This window comes from Vigna unguiculata, chromosome 5 (genome assembly GCF_037176805.1).
Source record: "Vigna unguiculata cultivar grain cowpea cultivar isolate G323 ecotype 2 chromosome 5, ASM3717680v1, whole genome shotgun sequence".
NCBI lineage: Eukaryota > Viridiplantae > Streptophyta > Magnoliopsida > Fabales > Fabaceae > Vigna > Vigna unguiculata.
This window is the reverse complement of record NC_140796.1, coordinates 51,900,328-51,917,623: the sequence shown is the minus strand read 5'-3', so window position 1 is coordinate 51,917,623 and position 17,296 is coordinate 51,900,328. Positions and strand designations below refer to the sequence as shown.

Sequence of the window (17,296 nt, the reverse complement as noted above, 5' to 3'; positions counted from 1 at the left end):
GGAATATGGTCTTTGTGAATATTTTTTAAGAAATTTGTCTTGCTAGTTTGGAGGAGTGCAAAAATCATTTGCACGATTATATTTTGTTAACAAAACAAGATAAAATGCGTATATATTTAGACCTTTTGCAAAAAACTTTACGTTGCTTTAAAACAATTTGAGTTAATGGAAGACAATTTCACTTGGCAAAAGGTTATATGATTTTTTCTTCTTCTTTAGAAGACACACGAAGAATTTTGGTTGTTGGAACTTTAAATTTATCTCCTAACATTCTTTGTGTTTTTTCTTGCATAAAAGATTTTGTCCTGACTTTCATGAAACTCATGAAAACTCAATGGTGGGTTCACATTCCTGACCTTCCTTTAAAGTATTATGAAAGCAAAATTCTCAATAGCACGTGGAATTTGTACATCTTTTTTCTTTATATGATTATACTAAGAATAAGACTTGAGGTTTCCTTGCATGTGTCTTAGTCGATATTGATTTGTTATCTAATTTGCTTGTGGATAGAGAAAGATTTGTGTTTATTGTTGATGTGGAGTGTGAGAAATCATCTTTATTTTGTTCAAAATTGTAAAATGATTGGTCATGATATATCTAGTTGTAAAAGATTACAACAAGATGCTAATGTTATTTGTTGTGGGGAAACAAAAGCTAGCACAAAAGTACAACAACATTATCGTCCTATTGTGGCTGGTGCACATGATGCGACTAAGGGCTTTTTTGCTCAAGTGGTAGGACTATGGTCGAGCCTATGGTGGAACCTGTTGTGGAACCTATGGTGGAGTTTGTGATTTAGTCTTTTACAATGCAACCTATTGTTGTAAAGATTGTTGATTAGTCACATGACCAATGGTGGTTAATCATGATAATGTTTGTTTTGTGAATGGATATTCTCTTGTTAAGAATTTTAATGGTGGCGTGTCAGTGAAATATGATTCCTTGGTTAGCATGCCTTCTCCAAAGGATGTCACTCTCAATAGTTTGCATGGTTTATAACAATTAAAATAGACTCATAGTAGTTCAACGACAAACCCTAATCCTTGGATGTCTAAGAAAGCTCTTATTGCGGAGAATTTAAACTAACTTCTAAATGAGCTAATATGATCGGTGAAAGTGAAGACTTTAACACTGAGGAGGATTATGAGTCAATTCAAACTATAATGAAACCTGGTATGGGTAGGCCAAATAAAGTTAATACTACAACCTCTAAAGCCAAAACCTATAGATATTAAATGTCTTGTTTTAAAATGTAAGAGGATTGGATAATGATAAGTATTTTAATACGATGAGGAATTTACTTCTTTCCTAGTATGTGGAAGTCAAAGTATGGAATGATTTTCGTGAAGAAAAACATCATTTTTCTTTCAACAAGTTTGTTTTTCTTTTTTGCCTATGTGTGATATGTAATTTTATCAAAAGTTTGGTGTGATCTCTCATGTTTTTCTTTCATTTTTTTTTCTTTTATATTTTTAATGTAATCTTTATGCGATGACATTTAGCCTATTGTGAACTTATTTGAAAATATTTAATTAAAAATAAAAAAATTAATATATCAACCAATGTTGTAAAATCGTAGATATTCTCACACACTCATAGGTATGATCCTGCGAGTAATGAAGATTCGATGAACTAACAGTAGGATCATGCAATGCTCATGAAATCAATTGATTTTGCATCGCGTCAATCCATTCTATTAGGCTAGGTTTTGAGTTAAAAAAAAGTCCTTTAGTTTGCTAAAAAATCCAACCCATGAAATAAAATAATTTGTAAGGATGAACCTTTTGTCCTAGGATTCTCATTCCCAAATCAAAATTGAACCAAACAACTTTTGATGACATTCTCATCAATAATGACACTTTTATCACTATCGTTGCCATTAACCATCATAACACTGGCATTTATGTCAACGACACTTGCTTTAGTATTGTCGACCATCACAACATTCATGGCTATCATGTCACCATCTCTAACTCTGGCATCAACATCGTCAACATTGTCATCACTACCTTCATATTTGACTCTATTGTTGTTTTATAATTTTAAATTTAATGAGTTTTTTATTCTATTTAGAATTTTAACAAAAAAAAATCAGTTAAAGGTGGTTCTAGTCATGCTGCTATACTCAAAGAGTGTTTTGTGTTGTTTACTATTTATGACTAATTTTTCTTCTCTATAATATTTTTAAAACACGCCAATGTCTATACATATAAATATGTATATATTAAACTCTTGTGAGCCATGCTACAACCTAATTGTTATTCATTTCAATTGTTACCTACAAACAAATCACTAAAATATACATGCATGTAAATAATATAAAACTAAAACCAATATAAGCATTATATTCTGACCCTAATAGAATAAGATAACATGGTTGAAATACAAACACACATGTATAAGATATATAAAGAAAATAATAAACATAAAAGGAGATAACATCCTCCTTTGCAAAACACAAAAAAAAAAAATTAATAAATAAATAAATAGAAAAAAAATTTAAAAAATAAATAAATAAATAGAGATCACAAAAAATAACACTTCTTCGTATCTTTATATATATATATATATATATATATATATATATATATATATATATATATATATATATATATATATATATATATATATATATATATATATATATATATATATATATATATATATATATATATATATATATATATATATATATATATATATATATATATACATATCCCGTTGCAAGCAAAGGAATTCCACAATCATATTTCATCCATAGTATAAAGTGATTCGATAATAAAAGTAATATTGCGCATAAAATCCAAAATAGTTAAGAAAAACAAAGAAATGCTTAGACTATTATTGTGAAGCGTCTATCATGTTAAACTCAAGTGAAATAGATCTTAACTTTTTAAGAATTAAATTAGTAATCGAGTCAATAGAATAACTAAATTAAGATTAGTCAACTACAATTGAATCAAATATATTTTCATATTATCTAATATACTAGGTAAACAAAGTTAACAAAATCACGTGAAATTAAATTAGTTGAATTGTAAATTAGCATAAAAGAACTATGTTATGCAAAAAATAAAAAATAAATAATAATAATAATAATAAGAGGCTAAATAATAACGATCCTTAAATGGACATTGAATGTTTATTTTCACTTGTTTAAAAACTTTATTGCATGTGCAAATATTTCATATTTTATCGTGTAACATTATGACAAACTTGATAAACTCTACAAATTAACTGAATAATATATTCGATAAGTAGTTTAGAATCCTCAAATTGAAAACACGTGTAATAAACTTACTAACATGCACCACACACATGACGATTTACAATTATACAATTTTATTTTTTTTATTTCCTTTTATTGATGTTTGTTGACATTTTTTTCACATTTCAAATTAACTATAAGCAGTGTTAGTTAACTTTGTTTGAAGATGGTAAACCCTACTCATTATCAGAAAAAAATTCTAATAAATGATTGACAAAGAATAACATTATTGTTAATGATAAATGATTCACTAAAATCGTTAACAGGATAAAAATAATCCTAACAAATGTCAATAAAAAAAAATCCAATTCACATCTACCAAAAAATAGTTCCCAATCCAATCCAGTTCACATATAGAAGAAAATAAAATAGGATCTTCAGCGTAGATTGAAAACAAATTGACATGGAGTAAAAAATAATAATGATTTACAACAATAAAAATAATTCTTACAAAAAAAACAACCACTATCAATATAAATGAAAAAGAAAAAAATTAATCAACATTAAAAGAAAAATAGTAATTTTATCGATGTATTGTTTTAGTCAAGTTGGTGATGTCTTGACCAGAATTGAATTTTATAAAAAAAAGGTAAATGTGAATTTATAAAAGCATAATTTTTTTTATAAATTTTAATTTTCTAAGTGAAATTTGAAATTTAATAATTTTAAATAACTTAATTATTTTGCATAAATTTCTATAATTTCAATTTCCTTAAAAATTCTTCCTAAAATAACATATTTTATTTTCAGATTATCTAAAAAAAACAATTATCTCTCAAAATTTCCCATCCAGATGTATTATAAAGCATAGAAATATGGGAAAGGTAGAAACAAACATCACATTAGCTCTTTAATCATGTTATAAACATGAAACATCCTTAAAACTAAGACTTCAATTCGTACAAAAATTCCAAAACTTTTATTTACGTTTTTATCATTCTTTATATTAACTATTTTTCTCAATTTTAAATAATTACTCGTAATATTATTTACATAATATTACTTATAATATATTTTATTTCAATAACTAAAATTTATTAAATTTATAACAATATCTATATTTATATACATATTTTATTTTTTTAAAATTTTATTATTTTAATTATTTGTACAGTTTAAATAATTATATATATATATATATATATATATATATATATTTAAAAATACATACAAATATACACATTTCTGTATTTACGTTAATAATAGTAATAATTTTATTTTTTTAATATAAAATGATCACACATGCACATAATACATGTATTTTTATTTATTGTAATAATAAAAATTTTATTTTTAAACAATAATTAAATTTATAAATTATTTCACACACTTATCATACAAAACATATATGTCCTTAAATGTGTTTTTATAAAAAAAAACACATTTATTAAATTTAATAAATACAGTACGTAATAATAAAAAACACGACATTTGTTAATCCTCTTGTAGATTAAATCCCCAATTAAATTAAATAAATACCTTTTTATTCACACATTATTAAATTAAAACATATGTTGAAAAAACTATATACTTATAAGTAAGCATCATTTAACATATATAGCACGCGTAAATATTAATTATTTGGTAGAACAGTTGATACTGATAAATATTAAATATATCTGAAATTTCTTAGTTGTTTTGCTTGATAATCTTTGATTATCATTAATTGAGGTGTTTAAAAGAAGAAAAAAAGTTGAATTACCTACCTGCATTAATTTTGGATGAGATTAGGACAAGAACCAGTAGTGAAGTGTGAACTGTCACTAAAATGCCGCTTCCATTTCTGTTACACTTACCTTTATATATACCCGTGGTGTTTTCACGCATCATATCAGGTATCACACACAAACTCCAAAATCTCTTTCTTTTTCTCTCTGTAATTTTCTGGGTCCACTGAAAAAGCTAAGAAGAAGATGGAGATTGATCTTTCTCCCAAGCTGGTGAAGAAAGTTTATGGTGGCGATGGTGGGTCCTACCACGCCTGGTCCCCCTCTGAACTTCCCATGCTTCGCGAAGGTAACATTGGTGCCGCCAAACTCTCTCTGCGCAAAAACGGTTTCGCCCTTCCTCGATATTCTGACTCTTCCAAAGTCGCTTATGTTCTTCAAGGTATCTTCGCTCTGCTACTTCTGTTCATATCTTCAATCATTGTCCACAATTGGTAATGTTTTTAATATTATACAACTGATCAGAACTATTTGTCGGAAGTTTCTCGTTTTCAATTCTTGTATTCTGAATTTTTTTTAATTGATAATTCCCGATGCATCGATTTGTGAAGGTAATTTGTCGTATGTTGTATCGGATATTGATTTAAAAGGTTGATTTGGGATTTTAAGTTTTAAAAGAAAAATTGGGATCCTTAGTGTTAGCTTTTTTAGCATTTTTGTTTTGGAAATTAAGGATTTAATTGGACTACACTTTTTGACTTTGTAATACTTGTTCTGAAGTCATGTTTATGTTGACCTGTGTTTTCAAATTAAACTAATTATTTTAAGGGTGTGTTTGTATTTTATAATTTTTTTTTTTTTTTTCAAAATGTAGCTAAAGAAGGTTGCTTAGGTAAGACTTAGGTAAGAAGTGAGAGAGATTGAAAAGGATGAAAATGGAAGATGTGAAAAAGTTTTCTCTATTTTGTTAGTTTTTGGAACAATTATTTCAAAAATATTTCTCAAACCTTAATGAAATTTAATAAGAAATTAATTGCTGGTCCATGCGGGATTGATTATTGATTTAGATGAGTTTATTAAAAAAAAAAAAAACATTGATTCAGGAAAGATTATGAAACCTGAAATGAGACGAGAAGGGAATGAAACAGGCCCTGAGTGATTCTTTGCTTGAAATTATGAAAAAATGATATTGTATTGATTATCTGTGTATCTGTGTTTTCATTCCATAGGAAGTGGAGTGGCTGGAATAGTGTTGCCTGAATCAGAAGAGAAGGTTGTTGCAATCAAGAAAGGGGATGCGCTGGCACTCCCCTTTGGTGTTGTGACATGGTGGTATAACAAAGAAGAAACTGAGTTGATTGTTCTGTTCCTTGGAGACACTTCCAAGGCTCACAAGGCTGGTGAATTCACTGATTTTTTTCTGACTGGTTCCAATGGAATCTTCACGGGATTTTCCGCTGAGTTTGTGGGCAGGGCTTGGGACTTGGAAGAGAGTGATGTCAAGACCCTTGTTGGAAAACAATTGGGCAAAGGGGTTGTGCAGTTGGACGGAAGCATCACACTACCGGAGCCTAAACCGGAGCACCGGATTGGCATGGCCTTGAACTGTGAAGAGGCTCCATTGGATGTTGACATCAAGGGTGGTGGAAGGGTTGTGGTGTTGAACACCAAGAATCTTCCCTTGGTTGGTGATGTTGGGCTAGGGGCTGACCTTGTGAAGTTGGATGGAGGAGCCATGTGCTCTCCAGGATTCTCTTGTGATTCTGCTTTGCAGGTTACATATATCATCAGAGGTAGTGGTCGGGTTCAGGTTGTTGGAGTTGATGGTCATAGGGTTTTGGAGACAACTATAAAAGCTGGTAATTTGTTCATTGTGCCAAGGTTTTTTGTTGTCTCAAAAATTGCTGATCCAGAGGGAATGGAGTGGTTCTCTATAATCACCACCCCTAAGTAAGCCTTTCTCATCATCACCTTATTATTGTTCATCTTATTTTCAGTGCAGAAGTAAGTAACCATTCATCTGATGTTCTGTTTGTTGCTTGAATGGATTTGATATTGGTCCTAACCATAACCATGTAGAAAACTTAACCCTTTTTGGTTGATTTATACTTCAGACTTCTACACTTTAATTCTTGTCTTAATAATTTCTTTCCAACCAGTGATTGACACAGAACCCATCATCAATCATAGATGAAAACTGTTGATCCTAATGTACTACTTGCCTGTCTTTATTTGGTTGGAAAATGAAAACTCCATTGATGAACAACTATTCTGTATTACTTGATGGTAACCCATAAATTTAACATTTTTTTTCTAACCATAATGGTTTTCACTTTGGCAGTCCTATATTTACCCACTTGGCTGGAAGTTCTTCTGTGTGGAAGGCTTTATCACCTTCTGTTCTGCAAGCTGCTTTCAATGTAGATTCAGGAGTGGAGCAACTGTTCCGTTCAAAGAGGACTTCCGATGCTATTTTCTTCCCTCCACCAAATTAGAATAAACATTCCACCAATCCACCATTATCGATTGGTTGTGAAGGTTCCCCCATCCTGTCTTATCTTAACGGAAAATAAAAGGGGTAACGTGTTGAGGAATTACCGAATTAGTGGAATTACTTCACTGTTTTAAAGTGTTTTCTTTATTTTACTCGAATTATTACCAATTCACGTTACATGCTCTTTGATCCTTTCTTTTTAACCTACTTTTATTCTTATTCTTTTATATCATTCAAGATAGTGACCATAGTTATATATTCCTAAACAACAGATATTGGAGATAGATGCTTCTAATTACAAAAAACCAATATGTTTTATTCGAACTCGAACATTTTATGTTTTTCCCCTATTCTATTTTTCTGAAATTCTACGGTCTACTATTCGAACAAAAACATCCTTTTCATATCATCGTTTGAGCAAAACTTCTTTGCTTGAACGACTTTTATTCACTAAATAAGGAAAATTCATACTCAAATCAAATTATACACCCACTTAACGAAATCAATTTTAATTGAAAAATAATTGCTATGAGGTTTTTCCATCAGCATTTAAATCTTTGTCAATAACATGCTTTTGTTCTTTATTTGTCAATATTGTATTATAAAATATTTAACAATTTTTTTTTAAATCATAATTTTTTGTAAAAAGTATTTGTTAATTTTATATCCAAAACTTTAAAATCCAATTGAATCTCAAATAATGATTTGATTAAAAGTTTAAATTAAATATAAATCAAACTAAATTTAGTATATCTTATTTTCACAAAAAGAAAGGTAGCTTCTCTCTTATGGCATCAAAAAAAGCAGTGGAATAAGAATTTTGACTAGCCAAAACCTTTCTGTACATTCGATTTCCACTTTCATCCTCATTTTACACCTACACTGAGCTTTTAACAAATGTTATCATTCATTTGTTTATAACGAAACCAGGTTAATCATTTGATGCGAGTAACATTCATGCACAGGTCATAGATGTTCATATTTGTTTTCCATGGTATTTTCCTTTTCCAGCAGTCCACGATTTAGCCAAAGAAATAAAAACAATCAAACATTAGGTACAAAGTTAGATAACTCTCTTTTCTCTGCCAACAAATAATGCTTTTTGAATTGACCATTAAGATCGATTTAGTTTCAAAATCAAAACAAAAAGACGAAACATTAGGCGTGAAATATTAGCCCCACTACAGCCAAGTGATCTAGACCATGAAATCATAAAGTGTACTCTACTCATTACTATCACATTGGTGCGTGCATGGGGGGGGGGGGGGGGGGGGGGTACAACTTGACAGAAAAAGGAAAAATGAAGCCACTGATTGGTACTCATGAACCTTCTCATTGAATTGCAGTAGCAGTAGCATCCTTACCATAATTAATAACACCTTACACTTTTATAAACATTGGATTTAACCAACGTTGGACACATTGGTTGTTTGAGGAGCATGAATCATATTAGCTTGAAAAATGAATACTAGAAAACAGAAAGTGTTTGATGAAGAATGTGTCCCAAACCAGCCTGGCCTTGAATGTGCCTACCACTGACTCGCATGCATTACCCTGGCTCCACTAGTTTGTTATCTAAAAAGCGAAGCTATCATATTCGACCCAGTGGGGAAAATAATAGTGTATAACATGTGCACAGGTTCTCATGTTTATGGTTATGGAAACATGTACACACTCAGACACATTATTGTTTAGTGCTCAGCATCAAGATAATGAATAGAACACTTCTCATTTTGGAGACAGAGCTACTTTTCTTGGCTAGTTTTGGTTTGAATTTCTAAATTTTTGAACGTGACCATTCTCATAACAATGCTAAAATCACTTAAAGAAACTACATATAAACTACTACTTGGAAACAATTCAACTTGAGGAATCAGTAAACACTAATCAACAACAACAAAAACTGCATTCCATTCACCAATCTAACTAGACAAACATTATAAACAAGCTTGACACACACATCAAACTTTGTACTAATACAAACTCTTACATACCAACACATAAGAAAAAGGTGGGGTGATGACAGAGAAGAAATTAAGATTAATATGTTAATTTTCATTTAACTCACGTTGAAGGCAAAGATGATTTTGGAGATTGCCATAGCTGTGCATTCTTCACCTTTGACACACTTGCCAGAACCTCTAATGGTGTCACGTCTCCGATTACTGTTACTTTCTTAGCCTCCATGTCTATACTGAATGATGTTACTCCTATACACACATAATTACAAAAAAAAAAACATGTAAATTAGATTCATTAACATAAACTTTGACCCTATTAAGCCATTGAAGAAACCATAAAACCCAAAAACTTCATTATCACATGCTGTGTTTTGGGTGGTTAAATATGTAGCAAGATGTATGTCTGATAAATCGTCACTACTATGAACATTTTGAACAATTTCTTACTTAACCCAAATAAACAGAACATTAAGTTTATATAAATTTAGAAACTTTTTTTGCTTAGCTTTTCTATGAACTAAGGTGGATATGTAAACTGACCTTCCATTTTTGAGATGTGTTTTCTAACTTTTCCTTCACAGGCCTTGCAGTGCAATGACACCCTCAAAACAACGTGGTTCTGCAGGGTGGGCTTGTGTGAAGGAATTTGATCAAACCCAGACACCAAATCAATGAAGGGAGCGTCACCGAGGAGATACATTGTGGATGATGATGAACCACTGAAGTTCTTACTGTTACAAAAATTAAAATCAGTGACGGAACCTTTTCTGCGCACGTCCCAGTGAGGCAAAGGGTTTATAGGTAACATGGATGAACAAGGAAGACGAAGTTGGATTTTTCTTCTAACACTGGAGTTCCTTTTGGTGCTTTTACGTACTGTGGAACGATGATGATGATCCATAGTAGAGTTTACTGCTGTGGAAGCAGTGGAAGAGCAGAACAATTTCATTCCTTTCAGGGCTGTGCTGTGATGATAATATTTGTGTTCTGAGAAAAAAACTGAGCAATGCAGTGAAGAATTTGAAGAGATTGGTGAGTGTTAGCAAAAGAGTGATGCAAATGATACCAGATTACTTGCTTTTAGTTTTGAACTTGAAGGGAAAAAGAAAAAGGTGAAGGAAAAAAAAATAGCAATAGTACGTTCCACTACTGCAAAGTAGAACTGGGTCAGTTCAGTTCCTTTAAAATGTGTGTGCTGTGTTAGTATCTTTAGACTTTTTCATAAAGAACTTGAGTTAAATAAATATATCATCCCTCAGAAATTTTGAAGAATGCTTATACTTCACATTCAAATCTTGAATTTCGAGCATCAGCAGTTTAATAAAGCTGTTAAATGGTTGCTGCTGCATACTGCATATTCATCTTGACCATTACCAACCTTTATCTTAATCTATCAGTTTTTTATGCTTAAACTTCACCATTATATAATCTATCAGTTACAGAGCAATTGCATCTTTTGTCGGGCAAAAGGGCATGCATGGCGCATTTATGGATCAACGATAACGTGTATTGCGTAATCTACCATAACAGTTCCATATGTTCCCTTTCATTGATATTTATTTTGTAGTTTTTATTCTTCCGTTGAAATCAAACTAATCTTGAAAGCTTGGTGTGGTTCTTTTAGACAGAGATTCTTTGTTTATTTTAAACGAAAATAGAATACGTAAAAGTATTGCGGGTAACGTACTTTGCACATGGATTCTTGTTAATTAATACTTTGCTTTCGCTGTGGTTCAGTGTTCAATAATATAAACACTCTTTTCAATGTGACTCCTTCATGACATTTTATAAAAGATTTTAATAAAATTAAATGTCTGAGCCCGGGTTCAAACCGGGGACCTCTAGTGTGTGAGATTAGCGTGATAACCAACTACACCACCCAGACTTAATTGACAGAAAAGTTTATTAAAACAATATGATACAATATACTTTCAACATATTTAAATGATTTTTAATTCAATAAGTATTTTACAAAAACTAATGTTAAAGTAATGGAATCTGGAGGGAATATTTTTTACTTCAAATTTTCAGAAATAGGGGGGGTAAACTTAGAAATAAGACGGTGTGGAATAACAAAATTTAATAAACTGTTAACTGGGTAGAAGGCAGGCCCAGATCCACACGATGTTAACCTGTGTTATGATTATTTTGTGGATTAGGGTTTAGTAAGAAAAAGAAATAGTGCAACCAAGTAGGTAGGGTTTCTCTCTCTTTTGATCCTCTTCGCAGCGCCACGCGACCTTCGAATTAGCAATGGGTACGATTCAAACTATCTCTGTCTGCACTTCTACGATGCTATTTCATTCGATACGGTTTCGATTTCGTTTATGTATTTATGTTCCAATTTGTTTTGTGCAATGCAAAAGCGAGAATCAAGGTGTACGAGCTGAGGAACAAAACGAAAGCAGAGCTTCTGAACCAATTGAAGGATCTCAAAGCAGAACTCGCTCTCCTCCGCGTCGCTAAGGTCACCGGCGGGGCGCCAAACAAGCTTTCCAAAATGTGCATTTCTTCTCTCTTTGATTTCATTCAATTCCCTAATCCTTAATTCAATTCAAATTGATACGAATTTCAATGCATTTGTTGTGTGGATGCAGCAAAGTGGTTCGGCTTTCGATAGCGCAGGTGCTGACGGTGATTTCCCAGAAGCAAAAAGCAGCGTTGAGGGAGGCTTACAAGAACAAGAAGTACATTCCTTTGGATCTGCGCCCCAAGAAGACCAGGGCTATCAGAAGGCGCTTAACAAAACATCAGGTACCATTCATGTCTCGTTCTTCTCATCTTTTTCCCGCTCTACTGTGTTTTTTGGATATACCCTTGAAAATTCTATCAAATAGGCCCCTGAACTTTAGTAAAATATACCAACTTGAGGACATATACTTTTATTACTCCGAGAATTATATAAGGGAGATTATTATCACAGCTCAGGGAGGGACTGAATTGGTATCTACCTGTTATGTGTGTAAGGTTGATGGATGAAAAGATGAAATCCAAAGAGATAATGCATCTGGACAGGATTAGATTGTCTAATGGCTCGAAATTGCTGGTTGTGTTTCAATGAGTGTAGAAATAAGTGGCTACTTGATAATTATCGATTAAAAAGTTCATAGGATTTGGAAGTGTGTGTCTAGAGATGGTGTATGTTTACAATGTTTTCTAATTGCAATTCCTCCTGCCTTTTTCCAAATAGTCTATTTTGAGTTGAGCAAAACTCTTATAACGTGATAGGCATTAGGTGATACGTTTGAACATTTGTAGATATCAAATTGCAACTGCATTGGTTTATATATTCTCTTGTCTTCAACGAATTATCAGAATTTTCTTCTTTTTATCTGGATTGGTGATTAACTGAAATTTAACTTTTGCATTAAGCTGTACTTTCTATCTTGATGATGATTGTTGATTGAAAAATTATAGTTCAGGTGGCATCTAAGTATGGTTTTGCTGATATCCGTGTATTATAACACGTGCACACTTACATCCAAACAGATAGCTATTTCCCAAGGCTACGTTAGGAAAATGGCAATCTATTATTCGGCTTGATGCCTGTGTTGTGTTAGTTAGATGATGGCGGACTGTTTTCTATTGTTTTTATCTTCCAAGGTTGCATCCATCTTGAACTCTCCTACATTCCATAATCTATTCTTTAGAAAATCTATTATTTGTAGGTATGATGGTTGATATTTCTGATATCATTTAATAAGAATATTTTATTATAGTTTTTGTCATAAATAATATTTCTATTACCTTTGCTATCGCTCTACTAAGGAACATGATTGGATGTTTCACCACAATCGGGACTATAACTTGTCTTCAAGATGAAACAAGGAAATTGATTGGAAGTTTCACTGTTAAGCTTTTATGTTATGATTCTGGCTAGTTTAATGTAAAGGTGAACATGCTAGTTGAATTCCTTGTGTTGATTTGGGGTGCTGGATCTATTTTGTATAATATTCCCTCTGACGTTTTGCTGTGGATTGTTCTCCTATTTTGAGCTTCTGAATTGAGATAGATATTTCTCGCCTTATAGGTTTCTGATATATATCTGAATGAATTCGCCGTCTTTTTTACAGGCTTCATTGAAGACAGAGCGGGAGACAAAGAAGGAATTGTACTTTCCGATGCGAAAGTATGCTATTAAGGTGTAATGCTAGATCTATGTAAGGTTTATAATTTTGGAGACACTTTCTTTTGTTATTTGAAGTACGATTATTTTTTGCAGTCGCTCAGTTTTTATGTCATTTCTCTCCGGTTTTCATTTTAATCATCGTTAAATTGGACTAAAAATTAGTTTGTTTTACATTAAGTCTGTTTTTTTGTCATGTATGACGAACTTTCAATTTTGTGTATGCTCGTAAGTAAACCTATATTCTTTCTATACACAATTCGCCATTTAATATAATCCGCAGATCATATAGAAAATTTTCTAGTGGCGTGAGCTCTTAACTTCACTAGTTGAAGATATATGATATTTGGGACACCGTTAAGTTTTGAGACTTCTCTTTTCCTCATTCATTCAATTAAGGGAACTGCCCTCGATTACTACATTTGTTAGATGCTGGCTATGTTTGGAAAGTAGTGAAAAAAAAGATGGGACAGTTGCATAGCAGTCTCAATATTTTGCACAGATAGATTTTCAAAGGCGTCGTCAAAGCTATTAATGTGGCGCAGTAATGGAAGATTGAAAAAAGTGTGTAATGACTCTAAAATGTCAACTTGTAAGAAAATCTAAGGTAGATAAGTTATTTGAAATAACACATCACGTTTAATTTATGTTGGTTTTCTCTGTTATCATTACTATTAGTAGTAATAATTCCATTTTGGACAAGTTGTGTTAACTGTCTAAGTGTACAACCTTGACTGCTTATATCATAGGATGGTAGCCCCCAAACATGCCCTATTCAGTTCTGACTGCTTTTAAAATTTAATATCAATAATGTACAACACATTCATCTTACAACTGCAATAATAAAATTAAATCTCATTTACAATTTAAAACTATGAAAATATTAACTATATTTCGTATGAAATTGGGATAATATTTTTTGAGTGATTTTTATTCAATTTTTTTTCAATAGAAACTAATATTTAATTTATAAGAATTAATATTCATAGTTCTTTTATATCGGAGTGATTATTTTTACTGTTCTATATATCTTCTTGCTACAAGTGTAAGATCTAAATCAAAATTAAAGTTTGCATACCTTATTTTTTATTAGATTTTTTTCTCAATGCTGTAACTAAAATTAGTTTATATATCGTTTCAGGATCTCATGCAATATGAAAATTAATTTATATCATCTCATTTCATCATATAATATATTAAATCATATATATTCACACGCACACACGTACTTTACGACACATTTTTATATATCTTAATAATAAAAAATAACTTTGCTCATTGACCATAAAGATAAGAGATCCAAATTTGATGCGTGGAAGTTTATTTACAACACAGTATCAAACAAATTTGTGTGAGGAAAATTGTACTCAGATTATATCGTTTCATACTGAACCATACTTATGTTTCTTTAATTTTAGATATCTTTGAATAAAATTATATTTATATTTTCTTTAATTTTTAAATAAACATTCACTTTTACCGTATTTTTAATTAATGATATTTACCAAAATGGCACCACTTTCCTTGTTTTATTTAAAAATATTATATCAACAAAAATTTAAATTAAAATATTAATAAATTTGTTTTAAATGAAATTAAATATGTTTTTATAAATAAAAAAATAAATAATTTTGCATTAATAAAATAAGAGAACTGAGTACCATGTTATTATTATAAAACCATAGAAAAAATGAATGTGATTTACTAAATGGAAGAGGAAAACAAATGCGGATTTAAAAACTATACAAAAGACTAAATGTTACTTTACTAAAAAACATATAAAAGATATATATTTATTTTACAATTAAACAAAATATGTGTTATTTAGTATAAGTCAAGATGGTAATATCAATAAATACCCAATAAGGTGACTAGAATTTCTTTTATCAAACATCTGAAAAAGAAGTTCAATAATGTATATCCAAAAATAAATATCAACGTACTTTTCTGATTTAAAAAAAAATGTTACCTATCAAGCAGTTTAAGGAAATTTAAGAATATCTTAATATCACAACATTTCAACGAGTATAGATATCTTTTAATAAAATATATATTTCGTAAAAAAGGCACATAGATATATTTTACTTGAATTTAAAAGTTTATAATCATATATAAATTATCTTAACATTTTAAATAATTTAGAACATAATTATTTACATCTGTAGATAAATTATAATTCTTATAAGTTATTCTATAATTTGATTTGATTTTTTTGGTAACTCAGAATGAAATATTTTTAATTTAATAAATTAGTGATTAAATTTATAGTAAGATTGAGACCAGTATTCGGAAAAAATAAAAACAATTTGCTATAAGAAAAATTCACAACTCTTTACCCTTTCTAGTTTAAGTAAGAGTTCTAATACCCTCACATAAACAAAATTTTATACTATAAAAGGTTTTTAGTACCAATGCCTAACCAAATTTATCCAAATATAAATATTTCCAATAAAATGTACTACATACAATATTATATATATATATATATATATATATATAAAATATAGTATGATATTTTGGAAACATTATTGAGTTACATGTTAAAAAAAATCATATTAAGTATTTTTTTTTAAGATTAAAGGACAAAAAATATTACATATTCACCCAAAAAAGGTCCTTAACTTCCTTAACTTATACATAATCTTCACATCTAACTTCAAATTCAACTTTAACTTAACTTATGTCTAACTCATTTACAATAATATTTATCATATACAACTTTCCTTATCTCATCAAGAGTTGCACTCGAATAATAATTAAGAGAGTTAAAAAGTACAAAAAAAAATTAGAGACTTACAACATAATATAATCAAATTTCAATCTAAGACTAAATCAACGGAGAGAAAATCAAAATTAAAATCATATATTAATAGAAAAAAAAATAATTAAATTTCATAAAAAATAATATTCACTTTAAACTAAAATATAATCAGATAAGAATAATAAATAAATAAATAAGATCATTAAGTAGTAGGTCTTACAAGACTTTTAATCTTGAACTTATATTATTGAAAAAATTTGCATAGCATTATTTTTATATAATATTAACTAAAATTCAACAAAAACTAAAAAATTACAATTTTTCATTTTTTCATCTTTTTTTTTTTATAAATTTCACTTATAATTTTGAAATTTTTAACTAATAATATATATATATATATATATATATATATATATATATATATATTCCACACAGTACATATTCATTAAGTATTGCAAGAAATATTTAGTACTGAAATGTCTACAGTAAATTCCTTAAATTAAACAATAAATACAACAAAAAATTAAGATATTTATGCATTAAACTATAAAGTTATTTACAACACAATATTAAAAGAAATTTGTTTTGTGAAAAAAAGAAGAAGAAGACTATTAACAGATCTATGAATGTAGCCATAATATATGAAAAGGTGAGACATAAGATATTGAACTTGCATATTTATAATTTATTCCCCACTTGTTAGAAGCAGTATAGTAACTTCAATAAAATTCTATAAGTTGACTTGTAAATTTTAATCTCTATATGTGTATTCTGTCTTAAATAAATTATATTTGGTTAATATAGAATTTATTGAAATTTAATGATATACATAACACTTGCACAACTAAAAAATATATTTTTAGGAAGAAAAAAAAACAGAGTATAGATAAAACTGATATGAAATTCAAACATTATGGTTTAATGAGAATTAGTTATATATATATATATATATATATATATATATATATATATATATATTAACAAAAATAAAGAAATCTAATCATCTATCTTTTTATAAA

General features: G+C 29.6%; 3 protein-coding genes and 1 non-coding gene across 4 annotated transcripts; 2 read left to right on the top strand and 2 right to left on the bottom strand.

Annotated features, from left to right (window-relative positions):
- Positions 1-5,087: 5,087 nt before the first annotated feature.
- Positions 5,088-7,606, top strand: LOC114183020 (11S globulin seed storage protein Ana o 2.0101-like). The gene is made up of 3 exons (XM_028069851.2): positions 5,088-5,377; positions 6,165-6,885; positions 7,277-7,606. The coding sequence occupies exons 1-3, from the start codon at positions 5,182-5,184 to the stop codon at positions 7,428-7,430; spliced, it is 1,071 nt and encodes a 356-aa protein (XP_027925652.1). The 5' UTR covers positions 5,088-5,181; the 3' UTR covers positions 7,431-7,606.
- A 1,712-nt stretch (positions 7,607-9,318) lies between these two features.
- LOC114186112 (protein SODIUM POTASSIUM ROOT DEFECTIVE 2-like) lies at positions 9,319-10,765 on the bottom strand. Its single transcript, XM_028074137.2, has 2 exons — positions 9,931-10,765; positions 9,319-9,639 (listed from the first exon to the last, which is right to left on the bottom strand). Exons 1-2 carry the CDS (start codon positions 10,337-10,339, stop codon positions 9,494-9,496), a joined length of 555 nt encoding a protein of 184 aa, XP_027929938.1. The 5' UTR covers positions 10,340-10,765; the 3' UTR covers positions 9,319-9,493.
- Positions 10,766-11,201: 436 nt separating this feature from the next.
- On the bottom strand, positions 11,202-11,275 carry TRNAV-CAC (transfer RNA valine (anticodon CAC)). Its single transcript has one exon. It is a non-coding gene; the product is annotated as a tRNA-Val (tRNA).
- Positions 11,276-11,506: 231 nt separating this feature from the next.
- LOC114183905 (large ribosomal subunit protein uL29-like) lies at positions 11,507-13,654 on the top strand. The gene is made up of 4 exons (XM_028071084.2): positions 11,507-11,647; positions 11,757-11,892; positions 11,988-12,144; positions 13,464-13,654. The coding sequence occupies exons 1-4, from the start codon at positions 11,644-11,646 to the stop codon at positions 13,536-13,538; spliced, it is 372 nt and encodes a 123-aa protein (XP_027926885.1). The 5' UTR covers positions 11,507-11,643; the 3' UTR covers positions 13,539-13,654.
- The last annotated feature ends 3,642 nt before the right edge of the window (positions 13,655-17,296 follow it).

Excerpts from the sequence above, each read along its gene's own strand:
- LOC114183905 (XM_028071084.2), top strand. Across the intron at positions 11,893-11,987 it reads CCAAACAAGCTTTCCAAAAT|CAAAGTGGTTCGGCTTTCGA; the intron begins GTGCATTTCTTC and ends GTGTGGATGCAG. Across the intron at positions 12,145-13,463 it reads GGCGCTTAACAAAACATCAG|GCTTCATTGAAGACAGAGCG; the intron begins GTACCATTCATG and ends TCTTTTTTACAG.
- LOC114186112 (XM_028074137.2), bottom strand. The coding sequence starts at position 10,339 with ATGAAATTGTTCTGCTCTTCCACTGCTTCCACAGCAGTAAACTCTACT. Across the intron at positions 9,640-9,930 it reads ACACATCTCAAAAATGGAAG|GAGTAACATCATTCAGTATA; the intron begins GTCAGTTTACAT and ends ATGTGTGTATAG.
- LOC114183020 (XM_028069851.2), top strand. The coding sequence starts at position 5,182 with ATGGAGATTGATCTTTCTCCCAAGCTGGTGAAGAAAGTTTATGGTGGC. Across the intron at positions 5,378-6,164 it reads AGTCGCTTATGTTCTTCAAG|GAAGTGGAGTGGCTGGAATA; the intron begins GTATCTTCGCTC and ends TTCATTCCATAG. Across the intron at positions 6,886-7,276 it reads TCTATAATCACCACCCCTAA|TCCTATATTTACCCACTTGG; the intron begins GTAAGCCTTTCT and ends TCACTTTGGCAG.